Source organism: Rhinolophus sinicus, linkage group LG14 (genome assembly GCF_036562045.2).
Source record: "Rhinolophus sinicus isolate RSC01 linkage group LG14, ASM3656204v1, whole genome shotgun sequence".
Lineage (NCBI taxonomy): Eukaryota > Metazoa > Chordata > Mammalia > Chiroptera > Rhinolophidae > Rhinolophus > Rhinolophus sinicus.
Window position 1 is genome coordinate 44,545,644 of NC_133763.1, and position 27,462 is coordinate 44,573,105.

The window sequence follows — 27,462 nt, forward strand, 5'->3', positions numbered from 1 at the left end:
TACTTTATTTAATGTTAATTCTCCCTCCATCTCCTTTATAGATATGTAGACTTGAAGCTGAGATTTGGCCAAGGTCGAACAGCAAGTGAGAAGCATGCCAGGACTCCACTCCAGGTCTGCTAGCTGCTAGGCTAGTTCCTAACCCACCTTCTGTCTCCACCCTACCTACCTCATCTCAGGCAGTATGCTTACTTGTCAGTCTCTCCCACTAGATTGTGACCTCCTTGAGAGCAGGACCTCTTGTTTTCTTCATCCTTGAACCCCAGCACCTAGCACAATTTCTGACATAATGTCAGCAGCAGCAGCAGCAGCAGCAGCAGCAGCTACCAAAGGTAAGCATCCACTCCCTGCCAAGCACTATCCAAATAAGTACTGCATGTAATCTTCCCGACAACTTGGAGGGACTGAGTCACCTCCACTTTTGAGCTAAGGATGCTGCGGCTCAGAGAGGTGGTCTAATTTGCCTGAGGTCACACAGCATTGTGCAGTACTCTATTTTACCCTCTATCACATGGACTCTGGAGTCCCAGCCTCAATAACATTTGTTGCATGAATGCACGAACAAGACTCAGTGGAAGTGATCCGCTGTAACAGCTCACCCCGGAGGCCCCGCCACCTCCGGCCAGGGACTCAGCAAGCAGTCTCAGGTCTAAAGTATACTCGTTCCTCTTGGTGTCGCTCCAGGCTCCGCCCCTGACTCCTCTACCCGGCTAGCCAGCCACGCCTCCACCTCGGGGAGTTTGGTCGCTCTTCTGTAGCCGAGTTTTCTCTCGGCTCCAGCTGCTGCTGGAGGGCCTCTTTCGGCCCTGAGATCCGGAGCGGGTTCCACTCCCCTGCCCCTCCCCTCGCCCTCGCCCTCCCTCACTCTTCAAACTTCTTTTTTCCACCCTCTTTAAACTTCAGTCATCTTAGTGCCCGCCTCCTCCACTCCCACCAACCAATTGGTGGTTTGCATTCTCGGTGAGGGTCCATCCCCTGCCTGCCGGGGGCCAATCCCCCGCGCAAGAGTCGAGTGCTGGGGCTCGTTCCCAAGCGCCTGGCCTGTGACGGCAGCGCGCCGGGCGCCGCGCGGCGGGAGGGGGCGGGGCTCTGGGTGAGGGATGGGCGAGGGCGGGGGGAAGGGAGAGAGGGAGGAGGAGGTTGCGGCGGGTTTGAAAGCGGCAGTTTCCTGGCAGCTGGGGCAGGCGTTGGTCTCCGTGCTCCAGCTTCGCAGCGGCCGCGATCGATCCAGCCACGCGTCTACGCTTGCTTCTGCGCGCCCCCGACGGATTTTTCCCATCCCGGCTCTTCCCCCTTCACCTCCCCGCCCCCCCAGGCTCAGCCTTTCCCGCCGCTGGGGCGCGGAGCCCGGGGGCCAGCAGGCTGCTGTGACCCCGCCCGAAACCCCTCCGGGGCTGCCCAGAGACAATTCCCTTCTCCTTTCTGCAGCCTCACCCGGGGTGGCCCTCGCAAAGCCCAGCCAGTCCCAGGGAGCGCAGCCGGGAGGGGCATCCGAGGGGTGTCTCGGGGTGTGGAGTGGCCCGGCCCCCAGTGGGCTGTGGTTGGGGGGGGTGCCGGAGCGGCGAGGCCCCCCTCGCCGGGCTGCGCGGGCGCCTGGGGCCCCGCCGCCGGCGCGGGGTCTCCCCCATGGTGCAGCGGGGTTCGGGATGTCGAAGACGCTGAAGAAGAAGAAGCACTGGCTCAGCAAGGTGCAGGAGTGCGCGGTGTCCTGGGCCGGGCCCCCGGGCGACTTGGGCGCCGAGATCCGGGGCGGCGCGGAGCGCGGCGAGTTCCCCTACCTGGGGCGGCTCCGTGAGGAACCGGCCGGGGGCACCTGCTGCATCGTCTCGGGCAAAGCGCCCAGCCCCGGGGATGTGCTGCTGGAGGTGAACGGGACGCCTGTCAGCGGGCTTACCCACCGGGACACCCTGGCTGTCATCCGCCACTTCCGCGAGCCCATCCGTCTCAAGACTGTGAAGCCAGGTACATCGGCCCTGCCTTTCTATTGTGGGGATTGGGAGAAGTCGGGGTGGGTGTCCTGGGAGCAGCGGCCCCTCCCCACCGTTTATCGTGTGGGGTAATCTTAGACCTCTAGGGTGTGCCGGACTCCCGGGCGAGGGGGAGGGGTGGCAGTAGTGATTCCCATTTTGCCTTTGGGAAAACTGAGCTCTGGCTTGGCAGGGTTGCTCTGGGAGCTGTCAGAATTGCGACCAGAAGCTGGGTTGCCTAAATTTGTAGCTCCGTCTCCCACCACAGAGTTTTTGACTCGAGAGAAAACCAGCTCTTTTCTGCTTTCCTTTGTGGATAAGGTCCTCATGATTGTAACATTGTCTTTGGAACAATCTTACGCGTTTTCTAACAGGGAAAGAGGTCTTTACTACTGAGGCACTTGGTGCCAACGTTACCACCCAGTGTACCTGGGAGGGCTTAGCTGTTTTCAGCGTTTCTTGCACACTAGGAACACCTTGGAGCTGAACAGCGTCACTCTGCCAGCCCAGGTGGTTCAGGTGTCTGGGTACTGATGGTGTACAATATGTGACGCGTGGCCGAGTGTTGTGTTCCTGCAGGGAGCTGTTGAATAGTCTGGGGTTCGAAGGGAAGACCTAGGTGCTTCGCTGAGGAAAATCTTTTGTAAATCTTTGATTTTACAGAAATTTGTTGAAGTGGGCAAAAAAGAGTCCCTGTTGCCCTGGTGTCTCGTATGCTAGTAAAATCTGCTGCAAAGCACGTTTCGCATGTGGCATTCATGCCAGTTTCAAAGCACTGATCAGACTGAACAGCGAAATCTGATAGTATGTAATAGACTTGACGTATTTGTAATCCACAACAGTGCTGGTCGGTTTCAGCGTTTCAACGTTGGTAGAATGTGGTTCTGTTTTCTGAGATGTTTGTAGGAGAGAGAATTATGACTACAATGTTATTAGTAATCAAACTATTTTTGCTGAATGTGCTCTACTGAATATACAGTGCATCAAAATATAATGAGCTGCTTAATTGTGATGGGGTAGAGAAATCAATCCATCCCTTCACAGCAAAAGGCTAGAAAATTCTGGGGGAAAATTTGACATGTTATCTCCCTCGCTTTTTTTTTCTTTTTCTTTCTTTCTCAGTAGCTCACTTTGGAAATACCTCTTCAATAGTCCTTTGGGCTTAATAGGAACTGATGGTTTGTGGTGCAATATGCCTATGTGTGTTTATTGTGGGTGTGTACACACACACACACACACACACTCACATGTTCCTGCAATCTTCAAGTACGATTTTTCTCAGATAGTCTATTCCATCATATTCATTTTAAGCTTATGGATTTATGTGAGGTTTTCTTCTTGTTGTTGCTAATTAAAAAAAACAACACAACTTTGGCAGACTTTGAACATCTTTTCCAGTGTAGTTTGTGAATTCAGAAATTCTTAACTCAAAGTTTTAGAGCCATATGTGAAGAGTGGAGGAAAGACTTTGGAACTGTAGTTCAGCCAGTCAGGCACTGTCTGTAAAATGCAGAATCCTACACACACACACACACACACACACACACACACACACACACACAGCCCTTACTGGTCTAGGTGCCATTTAGTTCAAATTCCATGAGTCGAGGCATAATGAGAAAATCTGCATAATTGCTTTGTGTTTTGTTTTGGTTAGTTGGGGCATAGATAACTGTATTTTAAAAATAGTTTAAAAGTTGATTGAGGAGGAAGTTGATAGAAGAGCGGGGAGATGTATCATTAACATTGGTCTGATCTGCGTATTATACATCTTCTCAACCTTTGTACCAAATTTAAGAAAATAATTCAGAGTGTATTTACTAATATTGTGTTGAATAAACATCAGATGTTCCAGAATGGAGTTGACATTTTTATAGTAATAAAATTTTACCCTCTTGACAACTGCCAGTACTGTCCTATTTTAAATGTTGAGCCAAAATAAAGGGAATAATTTATATTAATAGGTGTGGCATATTTTGTAATCATTAATAATAAAAGTTAAATACTACACTTTTTAAAGATATACTCTGCTTTAGTAACTTCTAAAGGATACCATGGTGTGTCACCTGAGAATATTCTTGTTTCTAAGCAAGTTGTAATTAAAAATTTTTAATCTCTTAAAAATAGTATTCTTAATTTCTTAATAGCCTCATGTTAGGCATCATGTTAAATGGCTTTCTTAAATGGCTTTGCTTAAACAACATTTTTTAATAAAATAGCAAGATTTTTGCAGGTTAAGCACATCTCTTTAAATATTAGAAATTAAGGACTTGAAGAGGTTATTCATGGAACTTTGAGTGTGATTAAAAACTGCATAAATATTATCTCCAGAGAAGACAAAGAGTCTATACTGTTGGGATTCAGTTCAAAAAGTATGAAAATACAGGGTGAGCGTATTCAGAAAGGAACTTGCCCTGCACATTGTTTTTTTTTTTCCCCCCTTTTGTCTAAACTTTGTGAGAGGAATCGATGTTTCAGTTTAATAAGGTATTATAAAGTATCCTTAACACTCTCTTTTGTCTTCATTGATACAGCTTTATTAAATTATATTCATAACGTGTTACTTAGAAAGTAGGACAATGCAAGAGTAAATTTAACCATTTCTATAAGATGGCATGTTAGCCGGGAATGATCTCATATTATTGTCTTCTGAAAAGGTCCATGGCGGAGGGCTGGGCTGGGCTGGGCTGTAGGATGACACTGCTGCAGCACTGATTCTTCCAGCTTTCTCCTTTTCGTCTTGAAAGATGCTAAGGGGAGCACAGCCAGAGCCAGCACCATTACCCAGATGACTTATAGAAAGTTCTTTCTGACTGGGACTGTCATGGGCTTTGAAAACGGGGTTTATTTTTTTCTTTTGTTATAATCTTTGGTGGAGATTTAAAAGTAACTCTTTAAAATATGGTTCCTAATCTGAGGCTTTTTCTGAAGTAGAATACAGTAGTACCTTGGTTTTCGAACGTCTCCACTGACGAACATTTCGATTTACGAACGCTGTAAATTTTAGGGGTGGATTTTAAAGATCTGGAACAGATTAATCCATTTTGCATTACTTTATATAGGGAAACCGCGTCTCAGTTTTCGAACGTTTCAGAACTCAAATGGACTTCCGGAACGAATTACGTTCGAAAACCGAGGTACCACTGTATTTCTTATTGAATCCTTATTCTTATTTAGTATTAATGTAATGCTTAGCAGTCAGTACTTTCCTGCTTCATGGGGAATCTTTTGTTCCACCTACCATGTTTCCCTGAAAATAAGACCTGGCCAGACAGCTCTAATGCATCTTTTGGAACAAAAATTAATATAAGACCCGGTCTTATTTTACTGTAATATAGGACTGGGTCTTTATAATATATAATATAATATAATATAATATAATATAATATAATATAATATAATATAATATAATATAATATAATAAAAGACCGGGTCTTATATTAATTTTTGCTCCAAAAGATGCATTAGAGCTGATTGTCCGGCTAGGTCTTAGTTTTGAGGAAACACAGTATGCTTGATCCAACTAGTCACCTGTTTCTTAATTACAACCCTGTTGTTTATTTCTCTGCAGAGAGAAAAGTTTTCACTTGAACTTTGTATTTTCCTAGTAGGAAAGGAAATTGAACTTTGGACCTTTAGTGAAATTGTTTTATTATATAGTTCTGTGACTAGGACTAGTTTCTTTGATTTTACTTCATAGTATATATTTTTTAACCATTTCTGTTTCGATTAATGATTGAAGTAGTTAATTTTGTTCTAAAGTTTCCCAAACTATGAATGTGCAGAGTTTTATGGAATATTTGCTTCTTCATATCCCTTTAAACACCTATTTCAGTGTTTGTAAATTATGTGAATTTTGTTCCGGAGATTAAGTATTGCTGCAATAGATACATGAAATCATTGTGTTCAGCTACCCTAAGTCTGGTGCTATGTCTACAGATGAAAATCACGAGCAACAATGTTACAGTTTGTTTAAACAAAAACCAATTTGAAACAGATCTTGTTCCATGCTAATTAAACATAGGTAAACGTTGTCACAACTGATACTTTGAGACATCTGATTTATAAGGGAATTTTGTTAAGATGAGCACATTCTTAGAAATACATTCCCCATTGGTGAAGAAATACTACTAGATCCTTTTAAGTAAGGATGTTTATGTTATACCAATAATGAATGGCTCTACCCCTTTCTTCTCGTAACTTTTGGATCTTTTTCTTAGGTTTTTTTCCCATTTGTTGGTTGTTTAGTGGGTAATTTGGGACTTGTAGTGACTTGTTTAGAGGGTTATAGTATTTGAAGATGGCAAGGGTGAGAGAAATTAGAGTTAATTGCTATTCTCCTAGATTTGCAATACAAAAAAAATCTCTTATTACTTTCTTTTAGCAATATACACTACTGATTGGGTGAGGCAGACCTTGTCAGGAAAAATAGCATTGAACTTTGATAAACTTGAAATTGGAAACTTTCCTGCTTTCTCAAATTTTGGTAGCTATGTATTGGGTCTAAGGTTGGTCTTCACTCAAGGTTCAACTTCTGGACTCTATTCACTGACACCTGCAATTCATATGAATAGTGGGCTTATACCATACTGGCAGAACAAACACTTAACATATTTGGCCCTTTCAATTTTCAGATCATTTTTATTTTATTCATTTAATGCGAAAACTGATTTTCTTGGAACATTACTCTATGTTCCTTGGTAAATGTATATTATTTTTTGTATGTGATCCTGAGATATATTTTATAAAGCGTCTTGTTATGGGAGATGAATTTCACTGTTCCCCATGCCCTGTCTCTAATTTATATAAATCGATGGTAAAACAAATCTCCAACGTGTGTTCAAACATCTGATTTATGAGCTCAGTGCATATTCTTCTCAGGTGAATAGTTTCATATAATGTCTTTACTATATAAACCCTAAGTGCTTTGTAAAATTTGTGGGCACTTAGTATGTTGGGAGTGAGTTGTAGGATAATTTCATGTTTATGAACCATTTCAATAGCACCTACCAATTTCAAACTCTGCCAATTTCCAAGTCAATGTTTGGTTGTTTGTGAGTTGACAAAGGATAAGTATCTTGATACTGAGGATTAGAACTGTGTTGCCTTTAATTAAATAATTATTTTTGTTTCTTTTCTAAAATGTTGAGAAACAATTTCCTTGCAACAGTACATTCTGGGGGAGACAGCAAATGCCCCGAATCGATATATAACTGTTCCTCAGGGTAAGAGTCTCAGTAGCTTGGAGGCTGGTGTTGTGAGAGACTTGTTTGTGGAGAAAGAGAGGCAACTTCCTGTTCTCCTTCCCCTTGAACAAATATTATTCGGAATGTTTTCCTAAGAAAGGTGCTTGTTTTGCTTTATAAAGAGAAAATAAAAGTCTGTTACTGGCACCGAGTGGTATACCCGCTCTGTGAGTTAGCACTGGCAATACAAAAATATAAAATATAAAAATGAGTCAGAAATAGTTTCTGTCTTCAAGAAGCGCACAATTTAGTGGGAGCTTAATGATTCATTGGTAAGAAATACCTGTACTCAGGGCTTTATCTTTTTGCACTTTTCTCCCAGTTCTTAAATGAAACTTTTAGGTCAGTTGTAGTAGGAATTTTGGTGGAAGCTAGACTAACTGATTTGTTCACCTTAGTTGTTTATACATGGGGTGAAGTTGCATCTTACAGAGGATTTGGTTCTCAAGTCATTACAAAAAGAGGAAAACCAACTATAAACAAAATTCTCCTTTGGAAAGCCCTTAAATTTAAATTGCCATTAAAATACATTGTATTTGTATTTTATTTACAATGTATTTATAATACAATTTGTGCTTTATTTTGCAGTGTGCTTTATACATTGTGTTTGTATTGTACCATTTTTAGGATGAGTCCTACATGCCACTTTTCTACACATGTTGGAACCCATTGCTCTGTTTTGGTTGAACACCAGATGAAATAGTTTCCTTGCATCAAAGAGATCTGTTTTGCCAAAACAAACAAACAAACAAACAAACAACCCGCCCCCCCCAACAAAACAAAAACCAAAACCAACCCTGTCTTTTAAGTCTATGAAATGACCTTCATCTGGGAGTGCATAGTGAATTTGTAGAAGTTAAAAATATGTACATGGGGGGAAAGACTGGTTTCATTCTTTTTTATGTCTTACTGAGGTCCTTGCCACCTGCCTTTATTTTCTGAGTTGGCTGGTTGGGGAGGGAATTGTGAAGAATTTTGAACTCAGCCAGGCTTTGGAAGATGGATACATTTTGGCTGAGTGGAATTAGGATCTCCTGGGGAGAAGGTAAGATGAGAGGAGGAGAAAACACAGGGCAAGAATACGTGGTACAGAATGGTCTGCAGTGTAGTCCGCTTCAATAGTTTTGTGTGTCTTGTGTGTGTATAAAGCTTTATTTTGTATAAAAGCACAAAACCCACATTATAGAATAATTGGAAAATAGAGGGAAATTCATGTTAAGTGTTTAAATGTGTAGGTAGTTCCATTATAAAATATCTCCTCTACTTTTTTTTTTTTTTTTTAAACTGGAACTTGAAATGTTTTTCTTCCATAAATAATATTGGTAAGGTGATTAATGCTATTTCTACCGTCAACCTTATTCAACTCATAATGTAATACTATGAGTATTTTTATTTAACCCATAATGTAGATGAAATATTGCCATCAGTAGTATGCTTTATTGTTAAGAGGCTTTCTTGGATTGCTTTGGAAGCCTAGCCAATTTTATGGGAAAACACAGAGTTTGCTAGTTTAGTAAGAAGAGAGCTGCACATATGTTTCCACCTCAACCTTGCCTTCTTTTTTGGTTGACTGACTTGCAGGAAAAAGGGTAGCACCATTATATCTGCATTCCCCCCAACTCCAGCACTTGTATCCTGATACAATCATCCCAGGATGGCTAGGGGAGTATGGACTACATTTTGAAGACCATAATTGACTTGTGACTTATCTGAATACCTGAGAAAGGAGACTATGCTCATAGATTTTAAGATACTTTGTTTTGGTAATACTTATGCTAGAGATATTCCTTTGGAGACTCAGTAAGAAATAGACTCAGTAAGAAATATGGAAGGTTAAATTTTTCTGCTACAATTTATTTGGAGTTTAGGGTGTTTAAAAATTATGGGGAGAAATTTCGCTTCACATTTAATAATTGTGATCTATTCTATTTAGAGGCTTCCCTTCTTCTTGTCTTGGGTATGCAGTGTGAACAGTAACTGATCCACTTAATTAAAACTTTTGGGCGTCTTAGGCTCTTTGCTATTTTTTTTTCAGGGAGTTTTAAATACATTATTATTTTTCTTGCATCATAAAAGTTTGTAAGAGTCTACCTTGTATCTTGTTGTTGTTCAGATTGGAAATTACATATGACTGAAAAATGGGATTTTACTATACATGATGACATTTAACAAAGAATTTTATGAAATGAAAATACTCCAAAAAGGAGGGGAAAGAAGCATTTATTAATATGTGCTTTCTTTTTGAACTTAAGCAAATAGAATTAAACTAAATGGCTTTGTTTTTTTGTCTAATAAAATAACTTTTAAAAAATCCACATTGATGGAGCCGTCCTGGAGATGGTTATCCAGTTTGCTACAGGAATCTTGTGATACGTAGCTTACATCTCAGCAGGAAGGGAAAAATATTCCTAACCCACCTGCCAGTTCACATATTTGTAAGGATTCTGTAGCAAGTGACAGAAACTCTATAGAAATTAATTTAGGCTAAGAAGAAACATATTGGTTTACATACACGAAAACCCAGGCATAGGACAGGAACAACTAGATTTGTGTTCTCAATGCACGTGACTCTCTTTTCCTGTGGGTGGGCTTCCTTCTTAGTTTGGCTCTAGTGTAACAGGAAAGGTGACTTTGAATCCCCAAGTCATACACAGCCCTCAAAGCTTCTCATCTTTATTTCTGGAATCCAATGACAAATCTCATGCAGGGACTTTCACTGGCCCTGTGCCCAGTTGTGGAGAGAGGTCAGTAGGCTACTATGACTGGTCAGGCCTGGTTACATGTCTACTCTTGCAGCTGGGTACAGAAAGCACAATGATTAATAACTGTACCAGAACCCCAGGAGATAGGGGTGGGGGAGGTCCTCAAAAGATGGGATGCTGGGGAGACAGTCCTGTAGGAAACAGCCTCATTTAAAGCATTTAATCTCTCTTACTTTGAAGACAACAACAGTACACAGTTGTCATAAAACTATCATAAAACAAACAAACAAACATATTGGCTGTAGAACAAAACCGAGGCACTGATTTTACTAAAATGTTATCATTTTCGATGTTTGTTTTTTAAAATAAATCTAAAAACTGCTTTTATCTAAACATTGTTTCTTTAAAAAATTGAGATGTTAATACCTCAATGTACACAATTTAAAAGTACTGCTTGTAGGTTTTCTTCAACTTTCTTTGATTTTTAAAAAATATCAAATAAGATTCTCTAAATCAATTCTGCTTGTTCTTAGGTAGATAGAATATTTTGGAGGATAATTTAATAATCTTTGGCTTTGAGAAAATGATTATTAGTCTAGTTAATGCAATTTTTTAAACTTAATATTGTACCATTTTGAAAATGAAGTTCTAAACTACTTGCTTTCCAAGATGTTTTGCTTTTAAAACAATGGTCTTTTAAACTGTAAATTGAGACTGGATTATTATTGTATTTCTAAGGGCTCCCTAATAATACCTTTTAACCATGATCTCATAGAATTTATACAGAAAGGAACTACTTCACTGACTCCTAACTTGGAAACACTGCTTAAGTGTGTAATGTGATATCTGTTTAATCACCCAAAAAGTTATTTGGCAAACAATTGTAGGATAAAAATTTGACCACCTTTGTTAAGTTTTTTTTTTCTGCCTCCACTGGGGAGCAGAGCTACTTGGAGTAAAGGTTGAAAGAGAGGGGTGGATATCCTGAATATCCTCACACTATTTTTATATTGTAATTACTGTATTAATGTCTTCAACTTGGGTGCCATACAAACAATCATTGTAACATCACCCTTCAGTTTATGAATGATGTGTACAGTAGGAGTTCTGCAGTTTGGCCAAATTCTGTCTGATAGTTGGACCTTTAGTGAATGTTCAAGACTGGTATGTTATTGGTAAATACACTTACTGTGCATAAAAATGAACATTTATGGAATTGGATATGATTTCCAATAAGAATCATAGAAGGGACTTTGTATTTTTTGATTAGTTTATGTCTCTCTTGGGATTTCTTCAGACCATATCTGGAAAATCACTGCTTCTGCAGAAACCTGTTACGACTAGAGTTCTCTAATATTAATTCCGTATATTGACAGATTAAACCATGAAATCTGTTCAAATACAATCTTCCTTACTCACAGAATTATATCTTAACCCACATCTGTAGCTTTTGGCAGAACGCTTTGTCAAAATATTATTAATTTTAGCTAAGGATACTGTTCGCTAATATCAGCATTTGATTTAATGAGAAATTTAATTCCTTTTGACTAGAATTAGATTTGCTAACTAGAGCTAGCTCACATCTCAGTGCTGATGAGTGAAATGACACATCAGACTCCCTTTGGTGACAACTCTAAGTTGACAACCTCGCTCTAAGTCTAATAGGAATATTCTGTCATGGGACTTGTCATAATAATACTACTGTAATTCCCCGAAAAAATAAGTCCTAGCCAGACAATCATCTCTAATGCGTCTTTTGGAGCCATAATTAATGTAAGACCTGGTATTATAATATTATATATTATGTCATAATATATAATATAATATTATATATATATATATATATATATTTTTATAATATTATATTATATCCGTTTTTATATTATATTAAAATAAGACCGGGTCTTATATTAATTTTTGCTCCAAAAGATGCATTAGAGCGGATGGTCTGGCTAGGTCTTATTTTCGGGGAAACACGGTAGCTGCCATCTGTCAGGGTGTCATACACCCATCTCATTTGGTTTATAAGGATGTATATATGTTGGTATACATGCATTCCTGTAAAGAAATTCATTCTTCTCCACCAGTCAGGTATTATCACCTCCCTTTTATGCAGGAGAAAACCAAAGTTCGGAAAGGTAAATATGCCGAAGGTCACCCAGACTCACAGGAACTAAACAGTTTTGAGCCCTCCCCCCTTTCCAGATAGAATATCATGTCTGAGAAATCTTACTTCCTGTTTCTCTATTAAAAGGAAAACTCCCACAATTCTTAATTGTTTGAGTGGGTGTTAAATGCAGTAAAACATTGGGAAGTACTTAAAATAAAAGCTCCATTGCGTGGTTCTATTTCTAAACAAAGTTTGAGGCCGTGCAGTTTAATCTGTACAGCTAAACTGCATGATAAAATAGTTATTCCCAAGAACCACTAATCAAACAAAGTTAACATTAATTCTTGCTACCTTCGTAAGACAACATTTTCAGCAGTTATAATAGATACTTTTAGGATAAATATACTTGTGAAAATTGTACACTTGATACTGGGAAGAATGTCTCGTTCCCATGTCTCCTGCCCACTTGCTCTGTAATTCACTCATCAGGAAGGTGTTTGCTAGCACATTTGCCTAGACACAGGTAGGCGAGAAAACGTTCTGAATGAATATATGTTGGAATTAGGAATTATTTATAAGTATGTCGAGTCTTTTCAAAGTATACTTTGCTGAAATAAGATTTAACCAAGCTGGATAGAAGAACTACTTGTATTCAGGTAGCTCTCTTCTCCCAGGCTTTAGGACTGCACAGGTGCATGGCTCTGAAAAGAGGCAGTTCAAACAGGTGTAGGTGTTGGCATCGCTTATTCTCTAAGTGTTTGTGCTGTTAAGTTTTCCATTTGGGCTTCAGGTCAGTCACTCAACAGGAAGGAACCAAAGCAAACCAACCAAACACTCTGAGTCTACTGATAAGTAAATTGAGGTTCAGTCATGGCAGGTAACTGCTCGGCAGTCATAGCACGAAGCTGGCAGAGCAGAGATTAGAACTCAGGTTCCTTTTACTGTTTTGGTTTCTGGCATAAGAACTTCTGTAGGTAAGTAGTGAAGAAAAGAGTTTCATCTGTCAGCTGTGTCTGTCTCTTCATGAAATCTGCGTTCTTTTGGCACCTGGTGGAACGTGCTGACTTGGTGTGTGAGGCCATCACCCTGCAGTGCATCATTGGAAGCAGTGGTCACCCAGAGGTGGGAGCACAGGAACAAATTTTAATCGTTATATATCACAGGTTTTCAGGGCACTTTGAGCCTTCCATGATGCTGTAGGGTACGGTTAAGATGTAGATCGTCAGAAAATTGTTAGCTGGTGCAACCACTGTTGAATGTTCTCGATAGTCATTTTAGCTCTGAAAAACAAATTTTCAATCAGAAATATTCTTCACAAAACTTTCAGTAAAATCCTTCTGAATGGCTGCTGCCATATGGAGATGCTTTTGCTGTCCTTACCCTCTCTGCGGGGGTGACACTGCCAGTCTGAATTCAAGCCGGCTCTCCTCCCACCCCCCTGACTGACTAGGGGATGCAAAGGGGGAAGATGAGTTTTAGGGCTGGGGCCTGCTTAGGGGTGTGGTAGATGAACACTCAAGGCCACTTTTGGCTCAGGGTCCTTGAGCTTGTCTGGCTGTAGTGATGGTTGGCATAACTGACATGACTGAAAGGAGAGACTGTTGTCCTGCTGGGTACCAGACAGGTAGGTGTCTCAGGCCACGGAGATCTGGCCAGAGCTGAGGAGAAGGTATTCACCTGTGTGAGGCAAAACTGAAGAAAGGGGATGGAGGTGGCAGTCCTCGTTAGGTAAAACTAGTGGGAATGGTGGCATCTTGCTTGGGCCCTTTGTATATCTGTGAAAGAACAGCGTTACGTGTAGACATGAAAAAAATCTGTGATCAATCTACCATATACTCCTTTGCGGTATCTGTTAGGGTTCAGTGCAGGAAACAGAAAGAGATGTGATGGAGGGAGTCGGTTGCTTAGGAAAGTTCTGCAAGGGTTTGGAGGGCTGGGCTTCCAAGGACAGCTTGCCACAGGCGCTGCCACCTCTGCCACAGTCAGGAAATTGACAATCAGAGGGTTGCCGCCGAAACCATGGCAAGAAGATGCCACTGTAGTTGTGATCAAGGAGATCACAACAGTCATTGCTGTCGCCAGGATAACTGAAGTTTGACATGTAGCATCTGGGCACGCCTGTGACAACTTCTCTTTGATGCCTATAAACTAGTGACTAGATGCGGAAGTGGAATCTGGTACTGCTGCTCCCACTGTGCCTTCCACACCCTCCAAGCTGGAGACTAGACACTGATACGTCCTTGACCTTCTTTGCTAGCTGAAAGCAGCTAAAAGCTACCCGCTGATGGGGCTCTGCTTCCCTCCTGCCGTCCATATTTTGTGCCCTGCATGTTAACAGTGGAATCAATTTGCATCCTGAATACTAGCTGTAAAGGAGTCGGGAGAACACAGCTGTTCGTTTTCCAACCTCTGCATTTGAGGAAGGCATAGGATGAGGAGGTGAGTGCTGAGTGCCAGCTGACCTTTCGCACATACTCATCTTATTAAATATGGCATTTTAAATACAATGTAGCCCTTTCTTGACAACTCGTTGTCATTTCTGTGAGCTCATTTTACAACGATCTGTAGTTGGCGTGATCACGGCTGATGGATTCTTAACATCGGTAGTGACTTTTTATACTAGGTCAGTCTGTGTCTGGCCTCCCTGCTGTCTCTGCTGCTGGGATGTCTGTGTTTTCCATCACTTGATCCTAACCTCCCCTGCAAGCTGCAGGCACCAGGGCAGGGCCGGCACCCCAACGGCAGTAACTAATTTGTAGGCTGGTCAGCAACCTATGATTTCTGTGGCTTGAAAAGATGAATGGGGCCCTAAGACTCTTTTCTGGGGATTTGAACTAAAACAAAAAGGAAAGAATTTGAAATTAGGAATAGGAGATTGATCTGAAAGGTTTTGCAGTAATGCACTGGAGTTCGTGGAACTCTTTCATGAGATAGGTGGTTAAATTTCCAGGGATTTTGCAAGTTAGTTGTCCAACACAGACTTTAAAACAAGACTTAAGTTGCATAAAGTTATAATGAAAAACAAATTATATTAAAAACAAATTATATTGTTTTAATATAATTGTATTAATAAACTATTAGTAATTTGTTATAATTAAGTTATATTAAAATTATACTAAAAACTTAATACTCAAAATTGTTTTCTAATTGTTTTCAGCTTTGAGGCATAATCAATAATATTGTACTATAAAGTGTACAGTGTGATGATTTGATATATGTATGCATTGTGAAAGGAGTCCCACAGTTGCATTAATGAATATATCCATCACTTCCCATATTTACCTTTTTTTTTTTGGTGAGAACACTTAAGTTTTACTCTCTTAGCAAATTTCAGTTATGTAGCATACAGTCATGCATTGCTTAATGATGGGGATGCGTGGTAAGAAATGCGTCGTCAGGTGACTCCTTCATTGTGCAATCAGAGTGCACTTACACACCTAGACGGTACAGCCTCCTGCACACCCAGGCTGTAGGGTACAGCCCATTGCTCCTTAGGCTGCAAAACTTACATGTTATTGCACTGAGTACTGTAACACAACGGTAAGTATTTGTGATTCTACACATATCTGAACATAGAAAAGGGACAGTAAAGATGTGGTATAAAGATAGACAGTGGTACACCTGTGCAGGGCACTTACCATGAACGGAGCTGGCAGGACCGGAAGTTGCTCTGGGCGAGTCAGTGAGGCGGGGTGAGTGGATGGGAAGAACAGGACTGCACGCTCCTGCAGACTTTATAAACACTGACCCACAAGCCCCTCCCCCTGCTTCCTTCCAACAGGGTCAAAACTAAAACATCGAAGCTGTCAGTGCTGCTCCCTGAACAGGGATGTGGGCTGGATTGGTTGGAAGTATCGAGGAGAAACTGGATGCATAAGTCGTAGATGACCATAGCAGTGACTGGCAGGAGGGGGTGAGAGGGGGCCCCAGGATCAGAAGGAAGAAGGGGTCAAGATGGAGAGAGAAAGGAACACGGGATTGTCATGGCAATGTGGTTTGAGCTATGGCATGTTGGAGCATTGGTCAGATTAAGGAACTTGGTGGTATTCCTAAAAAATCGAGGGTGTTTAATATGGAAAGGGTGTAGAACTGAGCACTCAATATTTCAACTTTGGAAAAAAAAATTTTTTGGTTCCATTGACCTTATCTGGCACAAAGAGCTCTCTCTAGCATTGAATTGTTGGAAGAAATAAAACTTATCTCTGCTTTACATCATTACAACCTGATAATGTTTCCAAAGTACAAGGATGGGCTGGCTCCACCCTACCACAGAGAGCTTTTACTGCAGTGGCCGTGGCACTTAGCTCTTGTTAAGGTCGCTCCTGTGGACCTGTGTCCTTGTACAGGATCTTAGGTCCTCAACAAAGAATTTACAGCATTGTACTCTGCAGACCGTCAAGCTAGATCTGGGAGGGCTGTAGCACCCTCTGAATATGTAGTGCTGGGGGGATAGGCTCCTCTGTGCAAAACAGGTCAGCACCTGACTGATTGAGACGTAATATGTGCTATCTATCTATCTATCTATCTATCTATCTATCTATCTATCTATCTATCTATCTGTCTACACTCAAAATTATCTATCATCTATCTATCCATCCAACATTGGTTTACAGCATTATATAAGTTTCACGTGTGCAATTTTATAATTTAACATCTGAATATTCTACACTGTACTCACCACCAAAAGTCGTTTCCATCCGTCACCATACAGTTGAACTTTACCCATTTCACCCTCCATCCACCTGCCTTTCCCCTCTAGTAACCACCAATCTGTTATTTGCCTCTATGAGTTTGCTTTTGTTTGTTCATTTGTTGTTGTTTTTTTGTTTTATGGTCCACATAAGCGTGTTATCATATGGTATTTGTCTTTTTTCGTCTGACTTATTTCACTTAGCATAATACTGTTAAGGTTCATCCACATGGTCTGAAACAGCAGGATTTCCCCTTTCTTTATGGCTGAGCAGTATCCCATTGTACATATGTACCACCTCTTTATCTTTTTATCTGCTGATGGACACAGGTTGTTTCCATATCTTGGCTATTATAAACAATGCTGCAGTGAATAGACTGGTACTTGTATCATTTTGAATTAGTGTTTTCTTATTCTTTGGATAAGTACCCAGAAGTGGAATTGATGGGTTATATGGTAGTTCTAATCTAATTTTTTGAGGAACTTCATACTGTTTTCCATAGTGTCTGTCCCAATTTACATTCCCATCAACAATGTAGAGGGTTCCTTTTTTTCCATATTTTAACACTTGTTTCTTGTCTTTTGTGATGATGGCCATTCTGACAGATGTGAGGTGCTCAATGTAGTTTTGATTTGCATTTCCCAAATAATTAGTGATGTTGAACATTTTTCATGTGACTGTTGGACATTTGTATGTCTTCTTTGGAAAAATGTCTATTCACATCCTCTGCCTATTTTTTAATTGGGTTGTTTGGGTTTTTTTTTTTTTTTTAAGATTTTATTGGGGAAGGGGAACAGGACTTTATTGGGGAACAGTGTGTACTTCCAGGACTTTTTTCCAAGTCAAGTTGTTGTCCTTTCAATCTTAGTAGTGGAGGGCACAGCTCAGCTCCAGGTCCAGTTGCCGTTGCTAGTTGCAGGGGGCACAGCCCACCGTCTCTTGTGGAGTCGAACCGGCAACCTTGTGGTTAAGAGGACGTGCTCCAACCAACTGAGCCATCTGGGAGCTCAGTGGCAGCTCAACTCAAGGTGCTGTGTTCAATCTTAGTTGCAGGGGGAGCTGCCCACCATCCCTTGCGGGACTCAAATTGAACTGGCAACCTTGTGGTTGAGAGCCCACTGGCCCATGTGGGAATCAAACTGGCAGCCTTTGGAGTTAGGAGCATGGAGCTCTAACCGCCTGAGCCACTGGGCCGGCCCCTGGGTTGTTTGGTTTTTATTGTTGAGATGTCTGAGCTCTTTATATATTTTGGATATTAACCCCTTATAGGGTATATGATTTGCAAATATCTTTTCCTATTTGGTAGGTTGCCTTTTTGTTGTGTTGGTGATTTCTTTTGCTGTGTGCAACTCAAAATTGAGGTGCTGTGAGTGACAGGGAATCTATTGCCAAGTCCCACAGATATTGCTCCCATCAGAGAAAAAAAAAAAGTTACTCCTGGACCACATGGCCTTCATTTCTTACAGGAAATTCAGCTCCATTATAATCTTACGGGACCATCATTATACATGTGTATGTGGCCCATCATTGGCTGTCACGTCATACAGTGGGTCCTCAGGCCTTAATCGTCTTATGACTGAAAGTTTGCACCTTTTTACCAACCTCTCCACACCCCTCCCCATCATTCTGTTCTGTTTCTGTGAATTCATCTTTACGTCATTTCCTAACTTCACTACATTTTACTCTTTATGTTCTCAGGTTTCTTTACATCTATTATATCTGTACGGTACACATACTATATAGCGGTCTGCTACTGCACGTATCTTCCCAGCTCTGTTTTCACTGTTGTCATGGCTATGGTGGGAGTTGTTGGCATTTACCAAATACGCCACTGACTGTGGGGGTGGGAGCAGGAGTCAAGGTTGGAAAGGCCATGCTGCACCGTGTACAAGGGAAAATTATGGGAGAAGAAACTGTGAGTAAGCAGAAAAACTGACGCTGGATATAAGGCTACATGGTGTTTATAGCAGAGCACTGGAGGGAAGGGCCACACACTCCTCTTCCCAAGGTCCAGAATCCTTCTGGAATTATCCTCCAGCTCTAGTCTCCAAGACATTCAGCCTTATTTTATTACCTCCGTTCTTGGAAGTACACGAAACTGTGCGTTTCGGTGTGTTTTTCAACCATAACACTCTGGAATTTTATTTACTTCTTGTGCCTTTTTCTCATGAAGAGGAGACAGTGTGTTAAAAATTTGCATTCAGATTTTCTGGTAAAGACCGTCAAGATGGTAAAGAAGGGAGGGAGAAGTGTGATATATGAGAATTCCCACAGAAGGCATCGCAGTTTGTGGTCCACACCCCTCCCCCAGTGCATTTTCCATTAGAATAAAATTGAAATCTCTATTAAAGGATGGACCATTACAAATATCTGTTTATGTGTATATTTATATACATACATATGTATTTTGTATTCTGTGGTATTTTTCCTACATAAACATCGCACAGACTATTGTAGCTTGCTGGAACGTGGAGTGGCTTGTTACTGTATAAATTCCCTAAGCCTCAAGGCTAGAATCCTGGGGCACAGCTGATACCTTTCTCTTTCCTCCTGTGGCTCCTGCCTCTGTGCCTGTAGGAACTGCCGAGGCGCAGACAGGACCTGCCCTCCTGTCTGTGTCTGCAGCTCACAGCCTCAGCCTCCTCCGCCGCCTTTGATCCGCTGTGCTCTCTGCTCATCTCTCCACTTTTGTTTTCTCTTTATGCCGATTGCTTCTCTCACGCGTCTCTGCTTTCCAAAGAAAAAAACTGGCCTCGTGTAGATCCTGCCAGCCAATTGCGGAGCTCCATAACTTTTCCCGGGTGGATTGGCCAAATCGAGGGTGGGGGTGGGGTCGGGTGTAAACCGAGGGTGCTGGTCTTCTATTTTTCTCCTGTTTGTCCTTGCTTACATATTCAGGAACGGCCCTCGACCTCTGGAACATGTGTGTGTATCTGTTTTCTATTTCTGGACTTGGAAATATTCCAGAAACCTGGTCTCTAGATAGATGGTATTTTACTGTTTATTTGATATGTTTGTTTTAGAGGTTCAAGCAGGACTGCATTTAGTCAACAAAACTCTTATCTTTTTAAAAGTCATTTTAAAAAGTGATTGAAAATGAATCTTTGAAAGGCCAATAGATAATTTTTTAGGATAATGTCTTACTAAGTGAAAGAATAAAAAATTGTCTAATTGTGGCACATTTATCCACTGTTAAAGAATTATAATGCATCTGAGAATTTCATCAACACCTTTAATGAATTAAGGAACCTATTTTTATAAACAACATCATAGAATATTTTACCATTGCCAAAAATAGTAAATGAGAATATGTATAATTTTTGTTGTTATCTGTAGTTTGCAAACTTTTCACCTCCTAAGATTATTTTTCTCCATCACTGACACTGGTGTAATTAAAGAAGCATCTGTGCAAACATTATTAAAAGCTCACAGCTCTTCTGTGGTCATTTTCTAAATTTTAGGACCTGACCAGATGAGGGGATATGATCAGAATTTCTTCTCTGTGCTCATGTGGGGCCCCCTCTCTTTAAGCAGTGGTACAGCCTCACTGAGCTATTCATAAGTTTACAGCTAGAAAAGTCTTGGTGATGTAACATACAGCATAGGGAATATAGTCAATAACGTAATAACTTTTGGGGGGAATCACTGTGTATGTTATATAAATGTGTAATCACTGTGTGGTATACCTGAAACTAATATAATGTTGAATGTCAGCTGTAATTGAAAAATAAGAGTTAAAAATTAAAAAAAAAAAGTTTACTGCCCAGGGTGATCACTCCTGAAAGGACAGATGTTCTAGAGCATAATCCACATGTACCACTTGGCCACACCCCTTTCTTGCCCAGAGTTTTGACCTCAGGTTGTAGCAGGAATCTTTTCCCTGGGGGGAATGAGAATACCTCTTTTGGTTTGTTTGTTTTTCTTAAATAATGTAACTAAATAGAAACACAAAATTTATTACATGTAATTTTACTTTATCTATCACTGTTTAGAATTAATTGTCTTTATTATGTTAGTAGAGATGACATTATTCATACAACTTCCAACCCATCTTTTGGCCAAATAATTCTCAATAGATTTTTAGGAAACCTGAATGGAATTCTACATCAAACTCAGGCAAAGCACAGTTTAGTTATATGACTTAAAATGTGGGTTTGGAATCAGACCAGTCTGTGCTATAATCTCAGTTCTGCCACTTGTCAGCTGTGTAACCTTGGACAAATTACTTAGTCTGCTAAGCCTCAGAGTCCTTATCTATAAAGTGAATGTAATACTCCATATCTCATAGGGTTCCTAAAATAGTGTCAGATGCAAGTAAATTAGGTGGGATATTTTTCCCTACTGCTTTAAAATGGGCAAAAAAAAAAAAAAAAAAAAAAAAAAAAGAAAGAAATCAGTACTTGTTTGTAACAGGTTTAGAATATTTACTATTTTAGGTCACTGACCTAATATATTTCTCATAATTATAAAGCTGTTAATTCAACCATAGAGATAACACAGTCCTAGAGAACCGGGAGCAGAAATGAGTATGGCCCTTCTTATTAAGTATCAAACTTCAGAAATATCCTTGTGTCTACCTTAAAGACAAACAGTAGCTTGACAAATTGAAACGTTTATAACTTAAGATAATAATGCAGTGTATACGTAGGTATATGTTATGGGTTGCACTGTGTGTCCCCCAAAGGTATGTTGAAGTCCTAACCCCACAGTACCGCTGTTTGGAAATAGGTCTTTGCAGACTTCATTAAAATGAAGTTGTCCTGGGTAGCGTGGGCCCTTACGAAATGAGAACATGAGGGAGAGTACCATGTGACTGCCCAGGCAGACTGAAGTGCTGCAGGTACAAGCCAAGAATGCCAGAGATTGACAGGCAGCAGCGGAAGCTGGGTAGGCAAAGGGATTCTCCTGAGAGTCTCAGAGGGAGCTGGGCTCTGCTGACACCTTGATTTCCCATTTCTGGCCTCCAGAACGGAGAGAGAATACATTTCTGTTGTTTTAAGCCACTCAGTTTGTGATACTTTGTTACAGCCAGTGTAGGAAACTAATATATATTTTGTAACATAGATCCATGTTGTTATTAAGAAACATTTCAGTGCATTAAAATTACCACCTTGTTTACAGCATATTAAATTGTGGATTAATATGCTATGGGTAAGCACATATTTTTTATTCTTTCAGCAATTACTATGATAGATAACAAAAGCTTATTACTATATAAATCCCCTAAGGCTCTAGGGCTCTAATATTATAGAGTAGGTGATAAGTCTCTCTTTTTTCTAACTTTTATTTCATTTTATTAATTTTTTTATCTTGCCTGTTTATAACTTTATTTTTTATGGAGGTAACATTGGTTTAACATGATATAAATTTCAGGAGTACAACATTATAATTAGATATCTGTATACTCAGTTGAATTTTTATCCCCAGAAGATAAGTCTCTTTGTTATAATGGTTTTCCTGCCCATGCCCCCTACTCAACACCATCACTCCAATGTAATTTGTGACTTTAAGTGGACCTTTTTAGGTGCAGGGGACTGTGTGACCAAAGAGGTCACAGACTGAAGAAGTGGATTCATTAAGGTAGTGGATTTGTCATTTTTCAACCGCTGCCATTTTAAAATAATCTTTTAAAATTCTTGCTAAATAGACTAAGAACGATATCTGATAAACATTATACTTTTAGTATGAAATGAGCAAGTGAGAGCTAAGTTTATTTATTAATGCTTTAGCTAAGGTAAGAAAGAAAAGGAGACTGATTTGTTTTAAACAACTTGATTTTTAAAAATTATTTTTGGTTTTTTAAATGAGAAAGGAATTTTTTAAAATCACAAATTAACAAATTAATGGATTCTTTTAAGATCACAGTGTTTATATTGCTTCCTGGCTTTATTTCTTCCCAATAATTTCTGGAACTTAAGCAAAGGGAAAAATGCTACGCTGTAAGTAAATGTTTACTGAGGGCAAATGAAGCTACCACAATCAAATATAAGAACATAATTGTTTTTATTCAGCAGATATTTATTGCGCTTTTTTGCAAAGTGTTTGATAATGTTCTAGGCATTGGGGACATAGCAATAAACACAGCAAACAAGATCTCTTACGGAGTTAACATTCCAGTGGGGCAATAAAAAATAAAAAATAAAACATAAGCTAATGCCATAATAATAATGGTAGCAAAGACTTAAACGGCCCTTATTATGTGTCAGGCATTGCTCTTAAGCGTTCTCCTTCATCTTTAATCTCACACTGACCCTGTGAAGTAGTAGTGTCTTCTTTTTATGTATGAGAAAACCAAGGCACAGGAAAGCTAAGTCACTTGCCCAAGGTCACGCAGTAGGAGAGTACTGAGCTGGACCCTGAATCCAGGCAGTGTGACTGCAGAGTCTGTCTGTGCTCGTATGCAGTGTATTCTGCTGCTCTGAGGAGAATCGATCACCGTGATGAGATAGTGTCTTGTGTAGACAGGTAGTCAGGGAGGGCTTCCGGAGGAGGGGGCAGGAAGCTGCAAGTTGAATGACTAGAAGAAGGAAGGAGTCTGCCATGTGAAAATTTTGAGGAAAAATCCCAGCCAAAGGGAATTGTAACGTACAGAGGCCTTAATAGCAGAGCTTTGGCATGCTATAGGACTAGAAAGGAAGAGAAAGTGTGGCTGGCACCTCGCAAATGAGGGGGTGAGAGTAATGGGGTGCGATCAAAGAAGTAGGCGGGGCCGGTCGGGGCCTGGATGTTACCTATTCTTAGTGTCACTGGGAATTGTAAACTTGGACGGTGATTGTCTGGTATACATTTCAAAAAGTCATTGTTTATGATTTGGGAGGGGAACAGGAGTGGAAGAAGGGAGACCTTTTAGTTCAGGTGAAAGATAATGATGGCTTGGACTGCCATACAATTGTGGCAGTGAAATGAAATGAATGGATTTGAGATGCTTTGAAAGAAGAATTTACAGGGCTTGCTGATTGATTGCAGGTGAGGGAAGAAGCGAAATCTACTTTTTTTTTTTTTTTTTTCTTTGAGCAACTGGGTGACTGGTGATACCAGGAAAAGGAAAGATGGGAGTTTGGGAGGATTGATTAGGTTGTTTTTTTTCCTGTGGTAGAAGTATATCAACCACCTAGATTATTTTCTTAATGTTTTCAGTTCACTTGCTTTATTATCTCTCTATCCATCCATTGTTCTATGCTTTTTTTGTGCATTTCTTTTTTTTTTACCCTTTTTTTTTTAAATTAAATTTATTGGGGTGACAGTTGTTAGCAAAATTACATAGATTTCAGGTGTACAATTCTGTATTACATCATCTATAAATCCCATTGTGTGTTCACCACCCAGAGTCAGTTCTCCTTCCATCACCATATATTTGATCCCCTTACCCTCATCTCTCATCCCCCTCCCCCATTACCCTCTGGTAACCACTAAACTATTGTCTGTGTCTATGAGTTTTTGTTTCTCATTTGTTTGTCTTGTTTTTTGTTGTTTTTGGTTTATAAACTACATATCAGTGAAATCACATGGTTCTCTGCTTTTTCTGTCTGACTTATTTCGCTCAGCATTACACTCTCAAGATCCATCCATGTTGTCACAAATGTTCCTATATCATCTTTCCTTACCGCCGAATAGTATTCCATTGTGTATATATACCACAACTTCTTTATCCATTCATCTATCGAAGGACATTTTGGTTGTTTCCATGTCTTCGCCACCATAAACAAAGCTGCAATGAACACGTGTCTTTATGTATAAATGTTTTCAGATTTTTTGGGTAGATACCCAGGAGAGGGATTGCTGGGTCATATGGTAATTCTATTCGTAATTTTTTGAGGAACCTCCACACTGCCTTCCATAGCGGCTGCACCAGTCTGCAGTCCCACCAACAGTGTATGAGGGTTCCTTTTTCTCCACAGCCTCTCCAACATTTGTTACTATTTGTCTTGTTGATGATAGCCATTCTGACTGGGGTGAGGTGATATCTCATTGTGGTTTTGATTTGCATTTCTCTGATGATTAGTGATGTTGAGCATTTTTTCTTATGTCTATTTGCCATTTGTATGTCCTCTTTGGAGAAATGTCTCTTCAGGTCGTCTGCCCATTTTTCAATTGGGTTGTTTGTTTTTTTGTTGTTGAGTTTCATGAGTTCCTTGTATATTTTGGATATTAGCCCCTTATCAGAGGCACTGTTTGCAAAAATCTTCTCCCATTCAGTTGGTGGCCTCTTTATTTTGTCGATGGTTTCTTTTGCTGTGCAGAAGCTTTTAAGTTTCATATAGTCCCATTCATTTATTTTAACTTTTACTTTTTTTGTGGGCATTTCAAAGTAAATTACAGTCATCAATACACTTCCCCAAGGAAGGCTTTGAAATGCCCATTTTTCTCATTTTACAGATGAGAAAACTGAGGCTTGGAGAAAAGTGATATACTCAAGGTCATGCAGATAATTTTTGATGAATCTAGGCTTAGCATGAGGTTATCATTAGTCTAGGACCCCAACTTGATCCTATTTTAACTTATAAATTAGAAGTGAATTTTGGAAACTGGACAAGTTTTGCTGCCTACTCGTTTATGTGCTAAAAATCTCTCGGACCCAAATTTTAAAGACAGAATACAAAGGATATAGCACTACTGTTGCATTTGATTGGATCACAAAGTTAGCTTAGCACATAGGACTTGTCGAAAAGTACAATATAATGTTGTAGATGCAGAACATTTTCAGATATTTGGTCCAGGAATGTAGCTTGGGGTTTGTCCAAGCATTAATCCTTTTGTTGGCAAGGCCTTTTGCCATTAATTAACAATGTTCCTTGCGTGCCTACTATGCACTGAGCCTGTGCCAGGCTGAGGTACAAAAGGGAATGATTCATTTCCTTTCTTTCAAGGAATTTAACCTTTGACTTTTATTTCAGCTTTCGAAAATCTCTTTCCATCTTTTTGCTGTATGTTTCTTTAAAAACGTAATAAAAACTGAAGTTCAAGAAGGTAGAGAAGCTTATGCAATCCGGTAAAAAGAAACCTCGTCCTCTGTGTAAAATTATATGCACATGGACACAGGCTGCAGATTTTTCATCTGCTTTGTGTGAGCACCTTGTTTTCTAAGGCATGAAAATGCCATTTTAGTTTTCTATCCGGTGGAATCAACTAGCCGGGTTATCAGTTACGGCAGTGTCAAACTTGGAAGTTAATAATGATTTAAGTTGGTACAGAAATGTGAGACATGTTTGTTTTTAAAAGTGGAACTAGTTGTCTTACATTGATATTATTTTTATGCTTTCTTGTAAAATAAACCTTTTCATTACTGCCTTATGATCATTTGGCTTGTTAAGGAAATTAACCTGATGTTTTCTTTGCTATGGTTATTCTCTGTTCTAATGTTTAATATCCTCCAGCAACTCTTTCCAAACTCATTTCTCATTATTACCCAATATGTATACTCCATTAGAGCCAAACCAAAGTATGTGTCATGCTTCTTCAAAATCCAGTCCTAAACTTACCTCCTTTGGAGATTTCTCTATTACAATTTTTTTTTTTTTTTACTTAATTTCTGTTCTTTGCAACCCCAGGGTACTTAAATAGTTCTGTACTTTGCCGTTATACATTATTAATTTTATAGCTTAGTCCAGTAAGTTAGACTCCATCAAGCAGGCCATGGTGATAAAATTGCGCTGTTGCCAATGCTGAGAAAAATGTTCAAATTTGCATTAATCAATAACACAACTTTTTAGACTGGAAGGCAGTCTGTACTTTTGACTGGAGAAGAGCTTCACCTTGGTGGAAAGGGTCAAGAGGAATACGATGTACTGTCCCAGATTTGACAAGGAAAAACAAAGTGGAATTGAGTTCCTTGTTAGGAAGAATTAGAAAAGTATAGAGGGAGAAGCCAAAATGTGACCATTTGAAGTTATTTGGAATATAACTAGGAGTCGACTTTTCAAAATCTCTTTTAAAAAACATAACACAAGCACAAAATGACTTTGACCAGTTGAATAAAGCAAGTTATGTCTTTTTTTTTTTTAAGCTTTGGAAACAAAGCCCAGTAAGGGAGAGAGATGTGTCATTGTTCCTTATGTAGTTTCCCATACACTGAACATGTACATAGTTTTATGAAGTACACAGTTACCAAAAATGAATTTTTTCTTTGGTATCTTTGATTTTTTCTCTGTGAAATATTCCTGAAATTTTTATATTTAACACAGGAATGCTGGCTAGTTTGGTCATAATCAGTACCAGTTTGGTCAAAACCAAATGGAATGTCTGGGATAAGACTTAAATGACATCATTATGGGCGTTAGGGAGAGATAGTGTTTAGGGCCGGACATAGGTAAGATTACAAAGTGGAATTAGCATTTGGGAACTCCCTTTCTTCCACTATTTTCCCCTATCCCATTCTCATTTTTATTCTTTGGTATTATTTTATGTGTCTGTACACTGTCTCCCGGCTGTTTAGTCTCAGCACCCTCTCCCTGCTGGGCGCACCCCACTACTCGCCATTTCCCATTGCATAGTAGGTCAGTGTCACTGAATTAGCCTATTCTATGCTAAATTATACCAAACTGATGAGAGGAATTATCAGTGCCAACCTAACTCAGTGACATTTTCCCCTTACCCTCTTACACGACTCAAAAGAACAGAATTGCAAGCGTCGTTGTAAGCGCTTTGCCTCAAATCACCCCCATTAAACGGATTCTGCCTCATGTGACTGGCAGGAAAGTATAAGGAAGGTATCGGGGTCCCTTGCCCTCTCTTTTATCATCCCATTTC

General features: G+C 39.9%; 1 protein-coding gene across 2 annotated transcripts in view; it reads left to right on the plus strand.

Moving 5' to 3' along the window:
- The first annotated feature begins 1,109 nt into the window (after window positions 1–1,109).
- Window positions 1,110–27,462, plus strand: part of MAGI3 (membrane associated guanylate kinase, WW and PDZ domain containing 3) — a 190,468-nt gene continuing 164,115 nt past the window's right edge. For both annotated transcript variants that reach the window (XM_019730392.2, XM_019730393.2), the window contains exon 1: window positions 1,110–1,962. In XM_019730392.2, the coding sequence (XP_019585951.2) occupies window positions 1,647–1,962 (316 nt within the window). In that variant the 5' untranslated portion in view covers window positions 1,110–1,646. The remainder of the gene's footprint in view (window positions 1,963–27,462) is intronic.